Consider the following 25201-nt stretch of genomic DNA (forward strand, 5'->3'; position numbering starts at 1 on the left):
GGATTTGACCAAAATAACATTCGGTGGATTTCCTTTGCCGAAAAACATTTTTTCCAAGAATAAATATTGAATTATTACATACTGTATATTGGTTCATTTCCATCAATTTGTAAATATCACCTGTGGATTTTTAAAGTCACCAGAGCAGTTTGTCCTAATGTACTTGCTGAACTTGCAGCCTTCTGCACATGCGCCTGCAGAATGTGCAGGAGCTGCAAATAGTCCAAATAATGGTGCCAGAGCTCCCATCGACTGGAAGACCAAGCCCGAGTTTTTACTTCAATACTAATAATTTCAAACATCAAAATTGTCACAACAACAACCAATGTCGCCATGTTGACGCGGGGGGTGGTAAGTCGATGACGCCTCGTGCACTGTCCCAATTCTGCAATCTTTGTGTGCTTGTAACCAGCGCTTTCGAACACTACTTGCACATTACACTTCAATGAAGACCGTAGGGTGTAGTGTGCCTACTGGGATTTGGCCTAAGTACAACACCAAACTTTTGGAGCAAGGAAGAAGAAAGGAAGGAAGGAAGCGGAAGAATAAGCGGAGATGACGTAATTATACGTCATCTCCGCTTATTCGTCTGTGCGTCGCCATTTCAATCGTTTTATTTAAATGTTGGGGGTAACTCTGTCCGCTCAAGCCATGTCAAATGGTTATTCCGAATGACCTTTACTCAAATATTGACTGCATGTAAACGTAGTCCCAGTTCACAAACTCCACCCCTGGTAACAAAGGCTCTACTGGATTGACCCAGCAGTTAAGGGGGCAGCGACAACAGTGGCTCACTGACATGAGACAGGACTTCACCTTGAGAAACAGGTTAATTTCAACGAGGCAAAATAAGGAGGATAAATTGTGATGTTATTCTTCATGCTTGGCGTAGTTTGACGAAAGCATGTCACTGGAATGTTATTTAGACACCTGGGAATTGCTAAGAATTGGGGGAATTGCAAAATACGTCTCCTTTAACAGCATATATTTTCGTAAATATCCGTGTGGATGTGGACGGGGCCTTAACATGCAGCGGGCTGTCCTTCAAAAGGCTTTTTTTGTGCAAGGTTTGTGCAGAAATTCCCCAATTTGTGCTGTCAAAAGAAAACTCTGCTCACTTATTAATTCAATATTGTGTCACTATTGCCAGCTGGCTGCAGGAGAAGACAATTCAACATGAAAAAGAGCAGCTAAATGGTCACAAAACAATTAGCTCTCATCTTAACCCTCCCGACTGTCATTCAAGTGCATTTTCAGGAAGTTTTGTAACATGCGCTGCCATCGTGCACATACTAGGACACCCCCTGCTGGCGACGTGGTTTAATACTGAAGACGAGGTTTGCCCCTGGGACAGCAGCGAATGTGGAAGGAAGAGCGTGTTCCCTTTGAGGCCAGCCAGACAGGAAGTGGACTCCGAGGTGCGAGGACTTAAAGTGCAAGGGGGAGGAGGAAAGTTCCACCTCTTCTCGGTAGTTCCAGTCGGCATGCCTCCCGCTACTGAGAAGTCAGGGTCCATTATGAGGGTGTGAGGGGAATAAGAACAAAAAATAAAAGTCTGGATGGATTGTTTACTTGGAAAGCAATGAACGGCTGGGGCGAATACAAGTAATTAAAAAGATGAGCCTGAAAAGATGAGCAATGAAGGAGATGAAGGAAGCCCGCTTTGATTGCTCGTAAATTTCTTCTCCCTCAGATCACATGTTGTAGGCCACATAGATGGGGTCGAGCTGGTCGGCCAGGAAGGAGTCGCGCAGGTGCATCCGCTGCTTCTCCCCTCGGGAGTTGATGGGGATCACGCCAGGGTCCACGATGACCACTACGCCCACGATGAGGTGGTGCTCCTCAAGAACCACGTTGGTGACAAGGGGAACCAGGTCCAAAGCCTCCTGCTCGGAGCCACTCAGCTCGGCCACCACCACCAGTAGATTGGTCCACGTAAACACGGCGCTGGAGAGAACACACATGCAATTTTGATGTCAAGGAGTAATTGGTATCTAAGCACACATTAAATTCCACCCACATTTTCAGGAAGAATAAGTCTCCAAAAGGACGAATAATTTGCATGTTTACCAAAAGGATAAATACTGGAGTAGCGTCCCGAATCTGGTAGCTGATGGGTGAGCCACAAAATGGACCGTTTGTGGGTGCTTTGTGTTTAATCAAAGATACCTGGACAAATTCTCAACATCGTCAAAGTACCCCGTATTGAAAAGTACCATGTTGCTTGAAAAATAATAAAGTAAAATAATCATTTGTTCGACGTTACGAAATTACGACTACAATGTTGAAGTTTGGTCCACCTGAAGAGTTTAAATCAGGGGTATCAAATGTATGGCCCGCGGGCCGTATCAGGCCCACAAAGAACATGATTTGTTAAAGTATAAAAAATAAGTTTGGGCCAATTGAATAAACAGCCAAATTCGTCAAACAGATGATGTTAGTGGCACATAAGTACGAATTACTTCTAGATTAAGTTCACTGCACTTCTATTATAACCTTTAATTTAATAATAATAATAATAATAATAATATTCCCTTTATTAGTCCCACAATGGGGAAATTCGAGATTCGAACCCAGGCCTCCTGGGGAGACTGGGTCCCGAACGCGGCGCCGTAGACCACTCGGCCATCCTGGCAGCCAAAGCTTTACGAGCTTAATGAAGAAGTACATATGATACATTTAAAAGCATTTTTCTTGACATTTACAAGCAATGCTCAATTGAGCAATTTACAACAATCAAGTAATTGGCCAAGATGTAATTATTTAACACACAACCTTAAATCACGGTTTGTTTTGGCCACGGCTGTGTCACACTAATTCAGTTAATGATGTCAATGAGAGCCTGGGACAGTTCCAGTTTTTGGGTGAAGTCGGCGAAAAGGCTAACTCAGATAAATTCACTGATACACTTGAAATTGAAAAGACAGCACTTCTCTTTAAAATAGGTACAGGTGCCGATGTGACTGGGATGAATGAGAATACCTTCAAAAAGGTCTCTACAGCCCATAAATTGAGTATAGCGGAGAGACCCTAAATAGGTCCAAGTGGGAAGCTCAGATGTAGGGCGTGGTTCACAGCCAACACAGCATACTGGGGGAGAGAATACACTTTTCCTGTATATGCAATAAAAGGTAACTGCGGTAGTTTGCTCAGTCGACCAGAGGGTGCGGTAATAGGTCTTGTCCAGAGAGTAGAGAAGGTGAAAGCAGTTATGGGAACATCTGGTCTATTAAAGAGATAACCTTTGAAAATCATCCTAAATGACGATGCCCAATCGCTTGCAGTCCACAGTGCTAAACGAGTACAACTGCCACTAGAACCATTAGTGAAGAAGGAGTTGCACCGACTCAAAACAGAAGGCCTCATAGAGAAGGTAACACAGCCTACAGAGTGGTGTGCTGTCATGGTTCCGGTCATAATGCCAAACAAGAAAGAGGTTCAATGTTGTGTAGATTTAAAAAGATTGAATAGAGGTATAAAACGCAAAAATTCTGTGCTGGCGAGGAAATCGTTCACATCATTGGATGCTGCAAGTGGGTCCTATCAGATTCTCTTGCATGAAGAAAGCCGCAAACTCTCCACCTTCATTACACCCTTTGGGAGGTATGCCTTCCGAAGACTCCCATTGAGGATAACAGGTGCACCTGAATTTTTTTATAGGAAAATGGCAGAGACCCTACAGGGTTTAGAAGGAACGGAAGTCTGGATGATATCCTTCACGTGGAAACTGAGGAAATCCATGACAAATGCCAGGATCAGGTGCTAAAGGTCATTGAGGCAGCAGGCCTCAAATTAAACAAAGCAAAGTGCAAATTTCAAACAGCGGCAGATTTGCATTCTAGGACACATTTTTGATGAGAATGGTGTCAGACCTGCTCCAAAAAAAAAGCTGGCATAAAATACTTTCCACAACCTCCAGACGTGTCAGAGCACAAACGGTTCCTGGGAATGGTCAAGTTCCTCCCATACTTATCCACTATAAGTCAGTTGTGGTATAAACGGCTAAAAGGGACAGTTGGGCACACTCCTGCTTAAGCAGAAAGCTAGGATTGGAAACGTGTGGATAGACTTCTAGGACACTCAGAGGTTCTAAAGCAAGATACGTGCAATTAGAGAAAGAATGTCTCTCCAGTGTTTGGGCATGAGAACATATTGATAAATACTTGTTTGGACTGGACCATTTCAAACTTCTCACTGATCACAAGGTCTTAGTACCACTAATGAACAGGAAAGACTTGGACAGTGTTCCTATACGTGGCAAAGGCTTCTTATGACATTGATGTGATTTAATGCAGGAGACATTAGCAGTGGCAGATGCTCTTTACAAAGGTCTTATTCAAGGTGAAGGAGACGACATGTACAGTAATGATGTGACTGCACACATTGACTCCATCTTGAGTCATCTCGCAGCAACCACACAAAGAATGAAAAAGAAATAAGGAACCACACAGCCAAGGACTCCCAACTTCAGCTAGTGATGGAGTTTATTCAGTTAGGATGGCCTGAGTATGAAAAACAAATATCTGGATCAATTAAAGATTAGGAGGTGAGCTGTCCTTGGTGGAGGGGTTCGTCACTAGCGGAAATCGTACCGTTATTCCCTGCTCAATTAGGATTAAGATCATAGGTAAAATTCACGATGGGCACGCGGGGTCGGTAAAATGTAGAGAAAGAGCCAATCTGTGAGGATGGTGGCCGAGAATGTCACAGGACATCAGGACTAATGTCATGCAATGTAACATTTGCAGCGAAAACTGAAGCACTCAGAGAAAGAGCCTTTAATGACAAGTGAGTTACCATCTAGGCCGTGGAAGAAGGTACGCATAGATCTGTGCGAATATCTGGTAGTATCAGATTACTAATCTAGGTACGTTGAGATTGTAAATGTGCCGCTGATCACAAGTAAGCAAGTCATTGGAAAGCTAAAAGCTATATTTGCAAGTACATTCCAGACGTGTTAGTGAACGATAATGGACCACAATTAGATTAAGAGGAGTTCAGTCAGTTCTGCAAAGAAATGACTTCATCCATTTAACATCTCATCTACATTATGATCAAAGTAATGGCCAGGCTGAGAGGGCTATGCAGCGGGCAAAAGATATTCTTAAACGGGAAGATCCTCTCGCAAGTTTTGATGACATACAAAGCTACATCATCATCATCCATAAGGGTTAGTTCTGTTGAGCTCTTGCTGGGTAGAACAGATTTTTAGCTGCTTGACAACAAGTAGCCACGCACCAAGTTGCAATGCCTGAAATTCGCCCTTGGTCCTCAAGGTAATCAAAGCCATACTCAATAATGAGCCTGTACTACTTGTGGGACAGACAGTACCACTCTATTAAAACGAGCCCTATTAACCAGAAAGTGTACCCGCTTACTGCCCAAAGATGGCTGGGATCGGCTCCAGCACGCTTGCGACTCTCGTGAGGCTGAAAGCGGATCACATAATGGATGGATGTTACAACTGGCTATTAAGCGTACTGTAATTTCTATACTTTCCTATTTTGACGGGAGAATATCAGATATCCATTTTGAAGACACCTAGGAAAAAAATTAAATTGCGAGAAAAGAAATACATGTCTCCTTTAAGGTATTGTTTGTGATTTTAAATTTTTGTAACATCTAATATTTTTACACATTAAAATTTGACATGAACCTGTATTGTTGTCTTCTTCACGGCCATCACTACATTGGACTCAAAACATCATACTTCAATTCTATAGTGTTACGCATACGGATTCAACTGTAACACATAAACATGTCGAGCATGTTTGTCAGCTCACCTCTCTGCGATGCTGCGGTGCGCTCGAGACACGGACGTCTCAATGTCGATGGGGTGGTAACGTAAGCCTCTTAGTTCCAGCGTCTCATCCAGGGAGCCAACTACAAATAAGGCATCGTGGCGATCTGCAGCAGGAAACCAAAAGGTCATTAACAGTTTCACACTCCTTATTTAAAAACAACAAGTTACCTCCACTAGCATCCAGGAGCTCAGTTCTCTTGATGAAGCCCAAGTAGCCTGTTCTGGCCCACAGCGTGTTGGGATCACCAAAGCTGAGTCTGGTGTTGAAGTGGTCCGCCTGCAGGCTCTCTTCACCGTAGATGGTGTAGTAGCCACTCGCACTGTGAGGACTGTTCACCCAGATCTACACAAACATGTAAACACACGTACACACACAGAGTGACTTAGATTTGACTCACAAAGTCAATCAAATCGTATCACTTTTTGTCCAACAAAACCACACCACCGCAAAAGCGCACACACTAAGACGTGTAATCACAATGAAGCAAACGCACTAGTTAGGTCAAAATTATAGTAAATTTGTATTTGAAAAAAAAATCTAATTCCAGACGCTAAATATAAAACAATCCAAAGAAACACTTGAAAAGCCGTATCTCAAACAATGAGAATGAGACAAATGATTTGGGGCAATAAACCTCTATAAACATCTAATTAATTATTATAATTTTTTTTCATCAAATGAAACCAGTTGAGCAAATGCTAAGTTCTTGGGATCATCTCGATCCACTTACTTCTCCAAGGTGGGAGTCTCCCAGTGGTCCTCGGGTCTCAGGGTTGACGATGATGACTCGGACCCCCGGTAGGATCTTCAAGCAGAACACAATCAGCGTTTAACTGCAGGGTCTGCGGCATGGTGACAATCTGTCAATAATGATCACTCACAGTGCCAGACTCCATGAGCGGAAGACTCTGTGGGGCTCCCCGTTCCACCAGCCTCACCCTTAGTGACACAGACGTGTTTTCACAACACTATCACCTCAAAAATGTCACCATAGTCGTGTTGAGCAATACCTGTCATGACGTAACGACTTCATGTCAACGTAGACGGTGGAGGGGTCTGGTCCAGCCGTGCCCTGCAAGACAATGCGAAAGAAACACGAAGACAGCCATTAGGTACACAAACCTTCAAGAAAGGAATAAATTGAAATGTCAAAATTCGCACCTGCATACAGATGGCCAGGTTGACTCTGGAGCCGAAAGCGGTACTGACGGCTCGTGACGACAGGCCGACATCTTTGAAAAGCTTGGAGAAAGATTGCGTGAGGGCAAGTCGGGGCCGCTCCTCAGCTATCACCACACAGCTGCGCACGCATGACAAATTCACACCACGCGCCTGCAAACACACACGCACACAATTGCAGTGTTGTCATAGAGAGAAACAAATTATTTCTACGATACCAGTGAAACATGGACAAAATATGCACAGTGGTAGACAACCACATTTATCGCAACAGCCATTATCAAATTGTCAATGATGGTGTTTATGTCAAATATTTTGACCACAAAAGTGGTTCAACAAAACTGTTTTGCTTTCTTCTTGCTGATTAACAGATGGGCCATAACTTTCAGACAACCTGCACAAGCTATCGATTTACTGGTTGATCTACGTTGCCACCCTCACCTAAGTCTGGGCTTCCCTGCTTAAACTGATGCCTCTGCGGCCCAACCTTGGATAAGTGGAAGAGAATGATGATGTTGACCCACTATCGTGTTGATGGGTCAGACTTAGGGATGTAACAATTTACTCAAGCCTCAATTCGATTCGATTTTTGGCTGTCAATTACAATTTGATTCAATATTTTTATTTTTTTAATTGCTGCTATGCTTGTCTGTGCGCTCGTGTGGTGCAGCAACCATCCAGAAAACACAATACACATTGATGTTTAGCGCAAACGTGTAACAGTTTGGTGCATTTTAAATGCAAACAAAAATTAAACTATGATGAGTAGCATTATCACTATGAAACTATGTATAAATACTAAGAGAAATCCTTGATAACATTTCACTTTTCTTGGGCACCAATGCATTTTTTTACGTAGAAGGGACTGAAATCATCTGAATTAAATTGAGGAAATGGCCTGTGATTTATAATTGTGTTTTTATTTAACCTGAATACACTAGTATGCATTATATAATCTACCCATTCAAAATGTGGCATGTGCCTGAAAAAAAAACATGAAAGATTATCTTCCAAGGATACGACGGCAGATGTTCGTTTAGTTATCTCTATTTTTATTATTACAACACGGCATCGGTGGGCCAGAGAGAGAGAGAAAGAGAGAGAGCGAGAGAGATGCATTTGAAAAACTTACCACATCAATACGCATAAACCATTTAGGTACAATATTTATTTAATTCTTTTTTTAAGCACTGTTAGTATATTCTAACGACCTAGGTAGGTGTTGTTTTATTGTTGGGTGCTGCCGTTAATGGCTTGTGGCAAATGCGTCATTGTTTCGGTTGGGTAGTGAGATTTCCGATTTCATAAATGCAACACGTGGTAAGTGGTTGCGACTTAAAACGTGCTCTTACTGTTTCCACGTCATCTATCCATTATCAATCACAGGTGTATAAAAATTTTGTTTTGCTTTTTAATACACGTGAGTTGGCTGACTAATGCCCAACAATCCACAGTAGACGCTGTGGACGACGACGTGTTAGCATACCACAACAGGACATTGTGTGCGATGTGCCATCAAATGTAGCCTGTTTGTGCTAACTACAGATAGCTTTCAGACACGTCTGTAAATTAAATCGGGCATCAGCAAAGCTTCCTTTTGCAGGTTTATCACAGCATTGCTGCTATGAAAGGGATGTTTACATTGGAAATAGGAATTGTGCGTATGCAGTATGTTTCCAGCAGAGACGAGAGAGAGAGGCTGTGTTTAACATAGCGTAGCAAATCAATTCTTTTATTTATTAATTTTTTTATATTGATGCATATTTTAGGCATTTTATGTCGATATTAAATCAATTTTCGATGAATCTTTACATCCACCCATAGTGAGACTGTTGTTAACATCTTATTTTTGTGAGCGTTCCTGAAAGATTATGGTGAGTACTAACCCTATTTTTACTGGGAGATACGTGCTTGCAAGAATTGGAGAGCTTTCAGGCACGTGAATGCCTAACAAAAGGTGTAAGAACAAGAACAATAAATCTTACCTAAGCACAACAACAAGAGCTAGATTGGATGCATAAAAGCAAACAAGATAAAATGACATAAAATGGGTGATTCTATCCAGACAGGATTCTTTTGTGTTGATTAAATGTGTTTCACAAAGACAGAAAAGACAATGGAGAACTTTTAAGTGTTTTACATTCCAACCTTCAGCAGCTCCGTCTGTGTCCCGAGGCCTTTGGTACAGAGCTCCATGACAGAGTAGGAGCAGAAGGTGTCTCGGATCTTGTACTGACTGAGTGTGCTCAGCCACAGCGGAAGCGAGCTCTCCAGCTCCAGGGGAGGGATGAGGATTGACTGGTGACCTGAGTAAACACTGGACACAGCAAACAGTCACTTTTGCAACAATCACACTGCTTGTTATCATCCGTGCACCTTTTTATATACCTGGAGAGGCACCACAGGACAAAGCCGAGGCCGCAGTACGGGTCCAGGCAGATGGCTATTTGGCGTGATGAGTAGAGTTCACACTGCAGCTTGATGGAACGACACAGAGTGCTGACTGCAGCATGAGACATCTGATAACAAAATAGGACAGAACTTCTTCAAATACCGCTCAACATCGACAAAAACAACGTTGAGTGTGAGATATTACATACCAACAATATTAGGCAGTTTAGTGACATACAGTGCCACCTTGTAGTTTGGGCATGTGGTGTGTGTATATATATACACATACAGATATATATTATATATATATTAGGGCTGTCAACATTAAAGCATTAACTCAGGTGATAAATCCAAAAATTTTTAACTCAGTTAAATATTTTAACTCTGTTAACTCAGTTTGATTTACTTCAAAAATAATGTGCATACTTTGCAAATATTGTGCCATATTAGCTGCCTTTAGCACGTCTCAGAACAAAACACTGTGTTTAAGTTACCACGGGGCCTTGCAAACCAACACTGCTGGAGTGTGGCGCTTTTGGGCGGTTTTGAGAAATGTTTAGAAAATAAGTGTCTGCAAAGATGTCTCCATTTAGATCGTATTCAAGAATCCAAGAAAGCTATTAGAACAGTCTTTGAATTAAATATACTTCATATGTGGTGATTTTGCATCAATTCCAAGATATTATTCAAGTAAATATCTGTTTGCAAAAAATGGTAGTTGAAAAATGTGATTAATCATGATTCACAATGAAATTCTTTGTGATTAATTAGTTAAAAAAACTAATCACTTGACAGCACTAATATATATATATATATATATATATATATATATATATACATATATACATATATATATATATACACACATATACATATATACATATATATATACAGTGAACCCCCGCTACTTCGCGGTTCACCTTTCGCGGGTTCAGTGCTTCGCGGGTCTAAAAAATATTCGGGAGCATTGTAGTTTCGCCGAGCGGCACAAGGGGGCGCTGAAGCGGTTAGACGGCCGGCGTGCGCCGAAGAGGAGAGTGGACGAAGAAGAGAGTGGCCGAAGAAGAGCAGGTTCCCCCGGACACGATTGGTGGCGACGGACACGATCGGACACCGTGCGTGAGCTCCGAAGGAGACCGGCCGGCGTGTGTGGCTGTCAAGCCGAAGATAAACAACTTCCGCCCGGGCACTCGCGCGGCGACATTTGGCTTCGTTCGGGACCGTGCGTGAGCTCCGAAGGAGACCGGCCGGCGTGCGTGGTAGTTAAGCCGAATAGGAGCACCTTCCGCCCGGGCAACGGCGGAGAGCGAGGCTGTCAGTTATGAATGAATAAATAAATAAATGAAGAATGCCACCATTCATTTCACTGTCATGATCCGTGCCTGTCATGCCGCGTGTGTTTTTGTTTTTTCAGCTGCTGGGCGTTCCTCCAGCGATCGTCTCGCGCCATGCCATCAGCTGCTGCGAGACGCGCTGATTACACTGACTATATTGTGATTATAATAAATATTGTAACGTTGTATAATAAATCAGGCCAATTTGTCCATCAGCGAACGCTTTTATTATTAAGCCAAAAACGGCTGCTGTTGGCCGCAACCACGCCGATCAGAGAGAGAGCAACACAACGACAACAACATAACGTTCACTCCCCTGCTGCCTTCACAGCCTCCACAGAAAAGAGGAAAACACAGAACCCTTGAACTATTTACAAAGTCGCTACACTATCTTTGTATCACCACATTTTTTCCCGCGTCTGCGTTTGGAGAGTCCTGTTCAATCCTCCAGTTCTGCTGGAGGATCATAACATTCACAGGGCACACCGGACGGCGTACCAGCAGGTAAAAGTCGAAGTAATTAAATAAATACAAAAAGAAGTAATTGAATAAATACAAAAATAATGGCTGGGGAATAAAAAAATAAGAAGTTTTAATAATAATTTGTTTTTTTTGTTATAACATGAATTTCACTCTCCTTCTCTCTACCAGTATATATATATATATATATATATATATATATATATATATATATATATATATATATATATATATATATATATATATATAGGTGCGAAGTATATATATACACTGTGTTTTTTTTTGTTTTTTTGAAGGTGCGACGCTACTTCGCGGATTTTCAGATTTTGCGGGTGGTCTCGGTCCCCATTAACCGCGATAACCGGGGGTTCACTGTATATATATATATATATATATATATATATATATATATATATATATATATATATATATATATATATATATGTGTGGGGGGGGGGGGGGGTTAGTTAATTTTGCTTATCTACAGTATAAAATGTATTTTAATTCAAGGGGAGCAAATTATTACCTTTACTCCAGTTAACATGCCTGTGGTAGACACACTGAAGTCCAGGTAAGCCAACAACTCGGCTGTTGGGGGCTTATAGAGCTGCGGTGGCCGCTTTCTCGGTAGATCATCTAAGAGGGGAGCAAACAAACAAAATATGTCAATTTATTTTTTAAATACAATCGAACCTCAATTTAATGGACCTGGAACCAACAGACAGAGAAGGAGTGTCCAGTCCTCTTAAAACATCGCTTTGCTTGCACATTGCGGTCAAGTTGGCATTTGCAAATTTTCCATCGCAGGTAATGGAATGCATGGACAATGGCTTAGCTTTGCCATTAGGATGCAGCTCAAAAGGAACGGGTCGTATCTTCCTGCTCCTATCTATAGTAGTTTTAACTCAGGCGCCAGTTGTGTGTGTTTCTCTGTTCAGTGTTCTATTTTTGTTATAATACACAAGATTTAATAAAGCCCTTATCTATAGCAACTAATCATAACAAAGGTGAGAAAAATAAGCGCCAACAATTTGGTTCATGCGAACAAATGCATTATTTTCCCCCAAGCATCAAAAGGGCAACGTTTTAAAACACTTTCAAGCTTTTTTTTAAATATTTATTTTTCAATAAATTGGTACTGTTCTGGGCATTTTTAGACTATGAAGATAGTAAAAATATAAAATTGTGTACTGTATTGGGTGTTTTTAGGCCACAAAAAAAAAAAATTTTAATTTCAAGTATTTCAAAGGACACCCCCAATTAGTCGGTTAACTGAAAATGAACCTTTTTCTTTTCGCCAGTTTTCCTGCAAAGACTTGCAAATGGCCCACCTGTGTCGATGATAGTGGGCCACGTTTTGATATTGACGCTTGTGGCAGCTTCCCGGGACCTGAGGATCCTCATAAGAGGCTGAGTGGTAAGGATGCAGGCTGCTTTGCTCACCTGAAACACAAATCCATTACACACGCACGCACTTTCGTAATAACCTCTGATCAAATATGTTTCGAGATCAAGGTGGCACACACTCACGTCAATGATCATGCGGACAGTGGGGAGAGTGGCAGCCAGATTCTGTGGGTGGGGCGGCCTCACAGTCACAGGGATGACACCAGCATAGAGGCAACCATAGAAGGCAGCTATCAGGTCAATGCCTGCATGCACAACAAACGGGCACCTTGATTACTAAAATGCACAGACTAAAAACTATTAACATAATATATATCATAATATTCTCAATGGCACACCACCACCCCCTGCAGCTACTTAATCACTTAAAAGGAGACACATTGCGCATCTCTATATCAAAACTGTGTTTTAATTGACTGCATACACTGTATTTGTTGTTGCATTATTGTTATTTTATGTTATACAGTGCTTTGTTACAGCTTCAGCTGTTGTGAAATGCGCTATATAAATAAAGTTGCATTGTATTGTATTGTATGGTATGTTAAATTGCTGAATCGTGACATCACAATTGGCCTCAGTTAGACAGACAGACACATTGACAGAAATAAGGAGCTAACTGTGGTGATTGTTTCTTCCTTGATGTGTCAATTGCTATGGTCCTTTTTATGCTTCGTTCCTTGATTATGTCATATAGGCCTGATGTCTTACAGTATTTACGCTTGAGTTACTCAGTGACACATCAAGCTTCCTTCCAGCGAGGATGTCAGCTTTCTTTTATGTCATGTGAATCTAGCCTTGCTCTTGCAAGTTTTGTGATTAAATCCAAATCAACTTGGTTACAATTGTCAGATTTTTTGGGTGATTTGGCATGGAATGACGCAGAAGTGTTTTTTACTTCAATTGTACCTTACGTCTGGTAAATTTAACCAGATTGCTTCAATGTTACCAATGTTACCAAATAACATACAAAATTGACTCAAAATAAAAATAGCTCTCTCACAGCAGCAAAGGCATTGTTCACCCCAAAAGATGACTCATTTGCAAAAGTCACAACACTTAAGATTTCACTTAGATGCGAACATCTAAGTGACAGTCTTTGCTAAGTAAATCAAGACAATTAAATACAGCTGATGGAGCCATGAGGTGCTAATGGGTTGGAGCAAGGCCAAAGCCCATGCTAGCACCCATAGCATTGTCACAGCTAGGTTGACTTGTGCAGGTGCTAGAAACGAGCCAAAACTGCATGCAAGAGTAAGAGCTCTTCTTTCCGTGCACATGCACAGTATTTCAATACAGCTGAGCTGAACCGAAAAAAGTTTGTGTCGTTCAAACATTTTCTGTTTCTGCTGTCGGACAATGGAGCAACTTGGCCCAGTAAGACTTGCTTTTACCAGTCGCTATCTCAAAGCCGTCATCAAGGTTGGTGCGGCTTTACTGAAACCAGAGATGTATTTCATCTCGGGCTGTAAAGCCAAAAGTGATGACACACCCACCACAGCTCTCTTGTCACTCAACAGCGGAGACAGAGAGAGGGAGAAAAACCTCAGGAAAAAAAAAATCCAGTACAACTGAAGCTTTTTCCAGGCCATTTGACTTGTTTTCTCATTTTCCAGGATGCGTGGGAGCGCTGCTATTGAATAAAGAGCCTCATCATCAAGCATGATGAAGTGCCTCTGACCATTTCCTGCTTGACTCAAAATTGCCGCAATATTAAAGACCCAGGCTCATTGGTTCATTAGTGCATGATAACAAGCTTATTATTAATTATTTTGTCTTGTTACAAATGCGATCAATAGAAAATAAAGTGGCACTAGATTAACAAAGGAATGTTGAAAGAAGCTTTTTTGTTTTTCTAGTACATGCGGCATGTTGTATCCTTAGATCTTAAACTCAGACTGTACTCTAATCTCGTTGCACACTTGAGTACAATGACAATAATGGGATTTCTAATTCTAATTCTATTGAAGGAGCAACTGCTTCACTGTTCCTGCTCTGACAATGGTCTGTTAACATTTAATTTGATGCACATGTTCACCTGGGGGATAAAGCAGCACCACATTGTCGCCGGTGTTGAGGCCTCCTCGCTCCATTAGTGTGGCTGTGATTTTCTCGGCCCGCTTGTGCAGCTGCGCACAGGTGGCCGTGCACACCGCCACCCCCTGCAGCCAAAACAGAAGTAGAAATCAAACGCTATGTGCCATTATACTGTATTTGAAATATTATGATACTACTGTTTTGTCCATTTTCGAGGTGTGTCAGAAAGGTTCCAGGACTGGCGTCCAGATTTCAATCCAAACTAAAGGATTTCCCCTGCAAAGTGTTGCCTCTTGTTTCTATCACACATTCCCAGCATTATCAGCCTCATCTTTAGGCACTACTGGAAGGATTCATCGGGATCCTTTACAGCTCTGGCATCACAACCATCTTGATGTGAAAGGATCATTGATCATTGGGGGTCTGGAGGGGGGTGTCCATGCCTCCCTGTGAGCTTGAGACTTAGCAAAACTTTAGCGAAACTTAATGTCTGAAATATAACCAGTTGGGGTTCATGTGTGCATTCTTGCTCTTGTCTGCTTCAGCTTGTTGAACTGGAGACCTGGGGGCGTGCCAAATTGTCGTGAATCTCAGCCAGGAAGTGTCAGATGCACAGGGTATTGTGAGCAGGTGTCATGTTGAAGCAGCCAAGCGTTGTCCTGCCTCAACTCTCGACTCTTCAGGCACACTGAACAAAGTAAGTGTTGTAGAATCTTTTTGTGCTGTTGATCGCTTGGGCCACAATAAAAGGGGGAAACTTGTAAATTTTTGTTTGGGTTTCAACTACATCTTTTGTGATGCCAGTCCTGGGAAAATGTCTGACACATGTTGTGTTTAGAACAATTTGTCTAAGAATTGTTACACTACTTCTGCAATATGCTCAAGCTACTTTTATCAAAACAACTGCAGTATTTTAAAGTATGACACATTTGTTGTCCAACAAGAAAAAAATATCAAAGCAACACATTACAAATGAAATGATAAACAATTAAAAGGCCTTTTAATTTGCACATTTTCACAAAACCTTTAGTTCAAAAATTTTATTTCAGCCATCTTCAAAAGGCACTTCCAAAATTCTGATCAACTGAGGCAGTAATGCTTTCCATTACAGCCCTACAAAAAAAAAAAGATACTTGTGCAACACTAACAATCACAGTTCCAATTCATTCATCATCGGTACAATTTTTTTTACAGACATGACTAGGATGTTGTGTACTTGTTTACTCTACCTTTGCATTCAGCAGCACATAGAGAATATGGTCCGGGTCGGTCTGGGCTCTCGATTGCAGTGCGTCAGATAAGAACTGGTGCTGAAAGGGAGAGGAATAGACTTTTATACTGATGGATTATTTGTATCTCAAAAACAGACGCATAAAATAAAAACAACCCCATAAACATGACAGTGACTAGCAGCGGTTGTTTGTGAATGCTCGCTAAGAGGCGCTCACACACACAACAGGAGGGTAGCGGTGTGCAGAGGAGGTTATTTCGCCAGGTCATGCTGGGACCATCTGCACCTGCTAACAAGCCATATAGTATACAGCAGTAGGCTTTGCAAAATGTTCATGGCTCCAAAAAGGACGTGCACGGTCCAAGTCACCATCCACAACCCGGCACATGTCCTGGATTTTGGCACATTCTGATCACCACAAAGAGTACTAATGTGATTCTATGTTTAAATAGACGAGTCATAAGGCATATTTTCTTTGTCATTTTCAAATCTAGTCACTACAAAAACAAATTGTTATTCACTCGAATGACAATTTAAAAGTGCTTGCCTATTCATGACAATTCAACACAGTTTTTCAAGTAATGTTTGCTTTGTCCCTTAAGTGAAACATAAGTAAGCGTGTACTATATTTACCGCCACTTTATCTATCTGCAATTGTATGACGTACATGTCACTCTGAGGAGAGAAAAGACTTATTTCAGATCTCTGGTCTCTTTGCTGCCATTGCAAGAAACTTTAAAACATGGAGGGGAGGGCACGGAGCGAGGAGGGTAACGTGTCCCTTGGTGGTGGCCGGGGTCATGCAAGACAGAGTTGCTAGACCACTCGTCAAAGCCATGCCACACAAAGTGTCACAACGAGCAGAGGTGCACACCAAAACTGGCGATAACAATGTAGTGGTAATACACGTTTGCTTTTTCTGAACATGAATCACTGAATGCTACACTTGGGACAGCTGATAATGAGCGAGCAGTATATAAACACCATTGTATTACCTATGATTGGATATATACTGTCCAGTTTTGTCAGCGAATGCGTGTGGACCCCTGCTGGCTGATCTGTACCACTTATCCTGCGGCTTGGAGGACTTTACGACTGCTATAAGCACGTTTTGACTGACAAGCATCAGAAGCATAGCTGGCAGAAGCCAGACTAGAATCTTACCATCACTGTGGGCCACAAACACAGCTAAATGCCAACCCCAAGTGAGAATAAAAGTTGAATGACAAGAGTTGGAAGGTGAGACATCAACATGATAAGGTCCCCAACAAACTGCTGAATCATATATGGAACGGGGTGCACACAAATAAGGGTTGTTTTTCAGTCCTTATCCTTTATTGATACATTTTTCCTTGACAGTGACCTACAGTGACAGTGACTCTAATTTAAAAGTTCATTACGTTCTACAAACCTAATAAATGTGTGCTAGCTTGCTAAATTGTAGGTATGTAACGAGTACCCTTGTTCCAATCTTGTTGTACACGGAGTATAATGACAATAAAGGGCATTTGGATTCTGATTTTGTTTGTTGTCCTCATGACTGTTCGACTTATGTGCACTCCCTTTAGGATATTTTGTGTAGAGGTGCAGTTTAGTTACTCAATGTAGTGTGCTGTATTACCTTTCGAATCTGATCTTGGTCCTCCACCACGCCCAGTTCTCTGCCTGTAGCCTGGGCAATACGTTTTCCTGCCACTAGGTTTCCCACCAGCATTGACGCTGGACCAACGTCCACTGCACAGATCAAACGTTTTAAGCATAACCACTTCATAGAGGATTCGCATGGATTAATTCAACAAACTCACCAGGCTGTTTCTGCCGTGGTTTGGGCATGTTGGTGACGCAGGTGTGTGGGCACATGAGGATGTTGCAAGGGTGCAGGTTTCCCTCCAGGAAGTTCTGCTTGGTTTCACAGATGTGGATGCCACCTAGGGGCGTCTTTGGAAGGGTGTTGGCAGGCACCAGCGCAAGGCAGTATAAACCCACTTGGTGAATACTGTCGATGGCCTGTGAGGAGAATGTGCGTCATGACATACTGCAGTGTTTATACACAAAAAAAAATAAAAAAATAATAATAATAAAAACAAACATTGTGTAAACACTCTCTTAGCTATAATGCTGAATGGGGAGGAGTGATGAAACTCAATAAATGTCTCCCTTTCATTTAAATCATTAATTGTCACACACACACATATTAAGCAAAGCCAGCCACCAAGGACGCAAGACTAGAAATAAAACACTCATGGAGAAGCCATCATATGGCAGCTCGCGAAGTCAGTGGCTAAATCATAATGAGTGCAAGAAGCTACTATCCTGCACACAATGCTCCTTCCTGGGACACTTCACAACTAAATGCATGACACCATTCACAACGTTAAAAAAAAGGAACAGCTCAATCCAGTTGAATAAAGCCAATGGCTACGGAACATCAAAAGGAAGGAGAAACGTACCTTTTAATAACCAGTAATAGCACTTCAGTGAAAGAAATATCTTTGTATTCCTACGCCTACTGCTAAGGATACGAGTCTGCTTACATTACACACATTTTTTTGTGGCCATTCTTCTTCTCGCACCATCATTTCAGAAAAAATGTCACAAAAAGACAAAGAGAAAAGGCAAGAGTTCCTTTGCTGATGCTGAAGAAAATGAAGTCTAGTACACTGACAGCTTGTGTCATACATAACATGATGTCAAGTCACTCTCCTAATAATTTGAATTTTGGGGCTTATATTTTACTTAAATTCTTGATCACCCAAATTCTGAGGTTTTGCATACCTGCAGAACTCGACTCATCCATTGGAAGCTGTCCTCCTCACTGGCATCAGGCCGCTGCTCTGCCACGATCACAATCCTCTCATCATAAAAAACAGTCACTGAAAACACGGCGATCCTAGAAAGAGTGAGAGGGATGAAAACACACACACATTATAAAGTATTACACATTTCATATTAGCAAGCAGGTAGTGTCTCACCTCCCCCTGTAAACCGTTTTGACAGGCTCCACGGCAAGAGCAGTGGCCACCAAGTCGTCAGCGTTATGGCGTCGCCGGCTCACCATCAGCAACCCCTCAATCTTGCCCACAACAAATACCAGGCTGCCCTGCGGAAAGAACAGAGGAGCACCTCAGCATCTACTAAACGTATACGGAATGTCAGCACTATATTTCTGGGTGCATGGGACTTACTGGGCCGACAAATCCAAGCAAACCAGTTCGGGTAAAGGGAACTTCTCCTAAAGGCGCTCCAGTCTGGTTGACAGGGATCACCTGAAGTGGCAAAACATTAGATTGCTGTAGACGACACTGTAGCCAACGCAGCACCGGCCAATTGTCCATGAAACTGTACAGGTACAATACATTTATCTGAGATGAGAAGCATTTTGTATCACTGTTCCTCAGGTGAACACGACTGCCAACGAGTTGAAATTAAATTGTGCTTTCAATGACATAAAAACAGGTCGCAACTTTATCAAACTTGACTTAAGAGGAACAATTTGTAGCCAGCCTTATTTGTTTAGTGAAATCAATTTTACTCAATTTTATTTTCCCATGTACTCTGAAGTGCACTTTACATGTGTAGTTGTGATCATTTATGTTTACAAAGGTGTGTGTTTTCAAATAAATGTGCTTAGTTTCACTTTTATACATATCGCTTCAACTTGGGCTTTGACAGACCTCAAAAGTGTTCTTGGTGACGCCAGGAAGACCGTAGTACATGGTGCCCCCCGCTCGGGAGCTGATCACAATCTCTCCAATCTCGTCCGTTTTGCACAACTGAGGTGAGCCATCTGGTTTCACGGTGCACATCAGAGCTGAAATACACATTATGGTCAGAACATCAACTTGGGGCATATCAACGTTTTGTGTTACAATGCTGACAGTGGTTAGCATTTGCGGCTGTGGCCAGCAACGAACCTCCAGGCATGATGTGGCCGACGTCTTGAACAGTGAGAGCTGAATTCTTGTCCTCTGTGTTCACTCTGATCACGCCGTGGCTGAGCCCGCCCATGGAGAGGATGGCTCTGGCTGGCAGAGGAGCTCCTCGCGCGCCAGGTCTGCAGTGGAGGCAGGGAGAGAAGTGATTGTGTGATCTACAGGCTTGACAGCCACGTCCAAGTCATTTCCTTCTCATGGCGTTGAATAATCTCAACTCGCAGGGTTTCCCCCAGTACTTTATAAGCCTGCCGGTTTTATATTGCCGCCCGCTAGGCTATGGTGCCCCCAATTTGGATGCTGAGCTTCTCTATGTCTGATGCCAGATCCGTAACACACAAAACGGGTGATCTGGAACAACAACTAGTGGGAAGCTATAAATTTGCAATGTTGCATTTATTCATAAAAAAAAACCTTGCAACACACTCAGATTCCCCATGCCCCAACAGTGGCACGAAGTGAAGTTTTATCACCAGATTAAGATGTCCAACAGTGCGCAGAATTATTGGAATACAGACACCGATGGCTCGTTGAAGTGTAGCTATGGTGAGTGAACCGTATTATTATTATTTGCCTGCTCTTACATTGTACAATAACAGACTTTACTAGCGTAACATTTATGTTCCCCAATTGTAAGAGAAGGCTTCATCTATTTACAGGTTTTGTTTGGCGTTCTTTCAACGAAATCTCAAATCTAACTGCATGGTGCTGAGGGACGGTCAAGTAAGGAGCATGTTTTGGCTTTGGGTATCAAGCTGGTGTTAAAATGCCAACTCTACAATGCTTCACGTTTAACGCCATTGTTGTTTGTATGTTTAGATCGCACAAGGTTCTTATTTGCAGTAAAAAAAAATGGATTGGCTCCATTTCCATGCAGACATGGTTATTATGTGATTTTGTTTTGGTTGACAACTTGTCGCCAAATATCCTCCTTAGTGACTCACCCGACCCGCAAGGTAACAATTGTTCTCCTTTTGTATTAGAAAAAATGGGTGCTGTACGCCCGGGTTTAAAAATGTATTGCTTAAATTTCTTTTTTTTTTCAGGTATCCCGGCAAACATGCAATGTGGATTTTTTCTGCATCTAGTGTATTCACGCAAGCAATCGAACCTGAAATGTTACAAAGTGTAATATGAAGCTCAGCCACAGCTGTTCAATTTTGTCATTTTGTGGCTATTAAAAATTAAGAAAATTTAAAAAGCCGCCAACTGAGGCAGCACTAATTAAAGCAAGTGTGGCATATACACATATAACTACATTCAAACTTAAAGAGCAAAATAAGATGTAACCTTCCCAAGGGCGCTTTTGACCTACGAAAGACTCGACTGCACACAATCGGAAAAGTGCTTAAATCGACCAGGGAAAACACGCAAGGCAAGATTTGACTGGACACAATCTATGGACTTATTGTACCTGCGAATGGCCACCGTCAAGGCTTCGGGCGAGGTGGCACATGGACAGATAACCTCTGGCTTTAGACCGTGAGATTGGAACACATTCAGGAAGGCATCGCATGACGACACAGACCCTAATTGCACAAAAAAAAATTTAAAAATGAGGACAAGGGTAAATAACACTAAACCAAAAAAAGGTCCACATAATGATAAAAAAACAAAAAACAAACTGATTTAGCTCACATGGGTTTGCTCCATCCGCTACTATAAGCATTCGTATGGAGGACAGGTTAGTGTCCCTCTGATCTTTGTGGGCCATCATTGCCCAGTGAAGGTCACGGCACTTCACCAAGGCCACGCGGGCTGTGAGATGACAAGAAATAAAATGCGCACTGACAAACAATAGACAGACAACTATCATAATAAGGAGTGATGAAGACAAACCTTTGTGAATGTGCACCCTCTGCACCCAGGACATGGGACAGGCTTTCATGACAGAATATGGCACAGTAATGGTATGAATTCTATTCATGACACTCTGTGAAAACCACAAACACATTGTCAATGTTGGGACGTGTCACCAGTCTATTGACTATAGTGGACAAATTAACTTACCGTTAAGACGCCATGCCACAAGCCCATGTCCTTTTTGCAATCCAACACATTGACCAGAGTCTCACCTGAGACAAAAAGGAGTCACAAATTAGTGAATAGGAGAGACACATACAATTCAAAACAGCTTGCCACTACTAATTAGAATGAATTTTAATCAAGAAATGTGGTAAATTGACAGCAGTGACAAAAACAGCAGCTGGTGCTCTCTCAATCACTTAATTGAACAAACAGTGATAAAATACAGATACACATGCACATTCTTAGCCAACCTATCAACTCCCTCAATTGACTGTCACACTGCACACATGGCGAGTAATGCTAAAGCCAGCTAACAACCGAACAAACGTACGTCCCTTATGGCTCACTTAACCAGGTAAGGTCTGCCTTTGAAAGACAGGTACACATTCTGGGTCATAGATAGTCATCCAGTATGGTGACCCCAAGTGGAAAAAAATAATACCTGCACCTTACATGCAAACTTTTAAACTTTGTTTATGACAGTATACGAAAAAAAAAATACAATACAGTGAAACCCCGCTACTTCGCGGTTCACCTTTCGCAGGTTCAGTGCTTCGCGGGTCTAAAAAATATTCAAAAAATACTTTTTTGCCCGGGCACGATCGGGGCTCTCCATTCGCTCCGCTCCGCGGGGGCATTGTAGTTTCGCCGAGCGGCACAACGGGGCGCTGGAGCGGTTAGACGGCCGGCGTGCGCTGAAGAAGAGCGTGGGCGAAGAGGAGAGTGGACGAAGAAGAGCACGTTCCCCCGGGCACGATCGGGGGCGAAGTTTCGCGCGGTTCGGGACCGTACGAGAGCTCCGGAGGAGGCCGGCCGGCATGCGTGGCAATTACGCCGAAGAGGAGCACCTTCCGTCCGGGGCACGAGCGGGGCAAAATGAAACCGCGTTCAACCGAACGGAGACACGCTTCGGGGGAGCAGGTCCGGCGTGCGTGACAATTAAGCCGAAGAGGAGCACCTCTTCCGCCCAGGCACGAGCGCAGCGCGAGGCTGTCAGTTATGAATGAATAAATGAATAAATAAATAAATGAAGAATGCCACCTTTCATTTCACAGGGCACACCGGACGGCGTACCAGCAGGTAAAAGTCGAAGTAATTAAATAAATACAAAAAGAAGTAATTGAATAAATACAAAAATAATGGCTGGGGAATAAAAAAATAATGTTTTAATAATAATTTGTTTTTTTTTTGTTATAACATGAATTTCACTCTCTCTACCCGTATTCTATATGGTGTACTGTATACAGGGGGGTATACTGTATACCTGTATAGGTTTTTTTAAGCATTTTTGAAGGGGCGCCGCTACTTCGCGGATTTTCAGTTTTCACGGGTGGTCTCGGTCCCCATTAACCGCGATAACCGGGGTATTACTGTAATCTGGAATGTAGCCCCCATAAGGCTGTACTGTAAAATGCCAGTGCGGGTGGTAGAGGGCGTGGGAGAGAAACATTAGGGCACTGCTATTATTTTCTGTACTTCTTCCAATTGACGCCATGTTTAATTGTGATACTATTGCATACTGACCTTCGCAGTAGTTACAAGCCTGTGTCAGGGCTTGACAATGAGTCAGCATGGAGATCTTGGACACAGCAACACCCATCACTGTCCCTTCCTTACTGGCTTTGTACTGCAATGAATCGAAATGCACACAAACAACCTTTCAACAAGAGCTGGAGGTCAACCCGTATTTTCCATACTTCACTACACATTTGTGATGTTTCAGAAGCTACAAGATGAGAAAAATACATTTGCCTTAAGTGAGTACCTCAATGTAGGCAGTATCCGTGTTGGCGGTGGGAATATGTGGCTGCCAGTCTTTGGAAGGTTTGGTCAAGTACTTGGTGTCTGTCACCACCCATTTCATTCTTGGCCATCCTGGGGAAGGTGAACAAGTTTAAGATTACACAAAGAGAAGGGATCTCTCATGATGAGCAACACTAAAACAAAGTTGTCACTTTGCAGTCTCAACTCCTACTACACACGCAAAGAGGCCACCCAAGCAAATCTCAACACAACAATGTAAAGTCTTTCTAATGATGATCTCTATTATGTCTCCGGAGCAACGCAGAGCCAGCTATATATTGGTGATTGGGGCTTCGGCTGGCTGACCTTTGAACTGGATGATCTCTCCATTTGGTGTCTTGGGCAGCCCTTTGAGACACACTTCGCTGGTCAGTGCCAGACTGACACCACAGCTGCCCAAGAGGAAGCCAATCTGCTGGCTGCCTGCATCCTATGGAGAGAGAATATTTCATTAGTATAATGGATTATTACAAATCTATAGAACAGACGTGAACATTATGCGGCCGCCGGCCACTACAGGCCTGTCCACAATTTCTGACCAGCTCTGACATAATAGTTAGGAAGTGCCAATAAAATGCAGTGTGGTGCTTTTATATTTTGATATCGTCTGTCCATTGGGAGTAACAATGTGTTTGCCACCATGGCAATGTTGAATTGAAACAGGTGTGGCAATGCTAATTTTTACTATGTTGTCCACGCTGGTGAAGGGCGAGTCTGGCTGATCAAAAGTTGCACCAAAAGCTACTTTTTCCCCCACATTGTAAAATGGTTTACTTCGGCACCGATACGGGACTCAAGGAGAGGTGCTGCTGATTGCTCAAGAAATCAATGGAATAATCAATAGTAAAAAGATTTGGCATCGGTTTTGTGTCTGATAACAATATTTAACCATATTTGCAATTTCATATGTAGCTTGGATGAAATAATACAATTGTAATTTTCCAAGCGACACGCAAAGCTTGCTGCCAGCACTCATTCATTCTGAATGGAGAGCTCACGCTCATTTGGCCATTGTCTCGTGAATTTGTTTGTATTTCGTACCTTGTTTTCTTTCGGTTCTTGTCAGTGCATTGTCCCTGTCAGGGTCGACATCAGTTGCCCTCCTGCCTGTCTCGCCTTTTCAAGTTAAGTCCTTGTGTTTTGTTGCTCCCTGTTGTTTTATACTTTGATATTTATTATTATATTATATTGATTTATTCCAAGTCCCTTGTTTACTTTTTGTTTTGTCAATTAAAAATACAGCTTTAAGTTACTCCTGCCTCACTTCCCTGCATTTGGGTCCTCCTCCCACTCAATCTCCAAGCACAGCCTGATAGTAGGTGTGCTGAAAAGCATCACTCATGCCAATCTCCACTTTACAGTGTATCTATAATGCAACCTCCTCACTCGACAACACAGCAGTGCTACAGCTACTGGCAAGATCATCATTACATTGTATGTTTAAAAGGCTTGAAGGTAAACCCATCAGTAAAAATACAAATGAAAAAAAAAAAAAGCTTTAAAATAGTAACATTCTTAATTCCTGCAGGATGGATGGAAGAGGGGGGTTGCTCTGATGATTACTTTGGTGTCCCAACA

At 42.3% G+C, this 25201-nt stretch overlaps 1 protein-coding gene across 5 annotated transcripts in view; it reads right to left on the reverse strand.

Moving 5' to 3' along the window:
* Nucleotides 1–599: 599 nt before the first annotated feature.
* The window catches only part of dip2ba (DIP2 acetate--CoA ligase B (putative)a), a 54717-nt gene continuing 30115 nt past the window's right edge, over nt 600–25201 (reverse strand). For 4 of the 5 annotated variants that reach the window (XM_088290526.1, XM_088290525.1, XM_088290523.1 and 1 more), the window contains 28 exons: nt 23930–24053; nt 23586–23695; nt 23345–23447; nt 21803–21867; nt 21632–21725; nt 21431–21550; nt 21207–21321; nt 19775–19914; nt 19535–19671; nt 19046–19126; nt 18833–18960; nt 18636–18750; nt 17666–17867; nt 17482–17594; nt 15859–15939; nt 14631–14754; nt 12719–12840; nt 12520–12631; nt 11715–11824; nt 9372–9502; nt 9132–9300; nt 6966–7136; nt 6815–6876; nt 6686–6743; nt 6535–6609; nt 5972–6146; nt 5784–5907; nt 600–1947 (listed from right to left, as the gene is read on the reverse strand). In XM_088290526.1, the coding sequence (XP_088146652.1) occupies nt 1695–1947; nt 5784–5907; nt 5972–6146; nt 6535–6609; nt 6686–6743; nt 6815–6876; nt 6966–7136; nt 9132–9300; nt 9372–9502; nt 11715–11824; nt 12520–12631; nt 12719–12840; nt 14631–14754; nt 15859–15939; nt 17482–17594; nt 17666–17867; nt 18636–18750; nt 18833–18960; nt 19046–19126; nt 19535–19671; nt 19775–19914; nt 21207–21321; nt 21431–21550; nt 21632–21725; nt 21803–21867; nt 23345–23447; nt 23586–23695; nt 23930–24053 (3414 nt within the window). In that variant the 3' untranslated portion in view covers nt 600–1694. Of the gene's footprint in view, nt 1948–5783; nt 5908–5971; nt 6147–6534; nt 6610–6685; nt 6744–6814; nt 6877–6965; nt 7137–9123; nt 9301–9371; nt 9503–11714; nt 11825–12519; nt 12632–12718; nt 12841–14630; nt 14755–15858; nt 15940–17481; nt 17595–17665; nt 17868–18635; nt 18751–18832; nt 18961–19045; nt 19127–19534; nt 19672–19774; nt 19915–21206; nt 21322–21430; nt 21551–21631; nt 21726–21802; nt 21868–23344; nt 23448–23585; nt 23696–23929; nt 24054–25201 lie in introns of those variants that run through there. The other variant, XM_088290527.1, reaches the window with a different exon arrangement.

The sequence above is a fragment of the Idiotropiscis lumnitzeri genome, chromosome 3 (genome assembly GCF_059441095.1).
Source record: "Idiotropiscis lumnitzeri isolate Australia: NSW breed Sydney's pygmy pipehorse chromosome 3, RoL_Ilum_1.0, whole genome shotgun sequence".
In the NCBI taxonomy this organism is placed as follows: Eukaryota; Metazoa; Chordata; class Actinopteri; order Syngnathiformes; family Syngnathidae; genus Idiotropiscis; species Idiotropiscis lumnitzeri.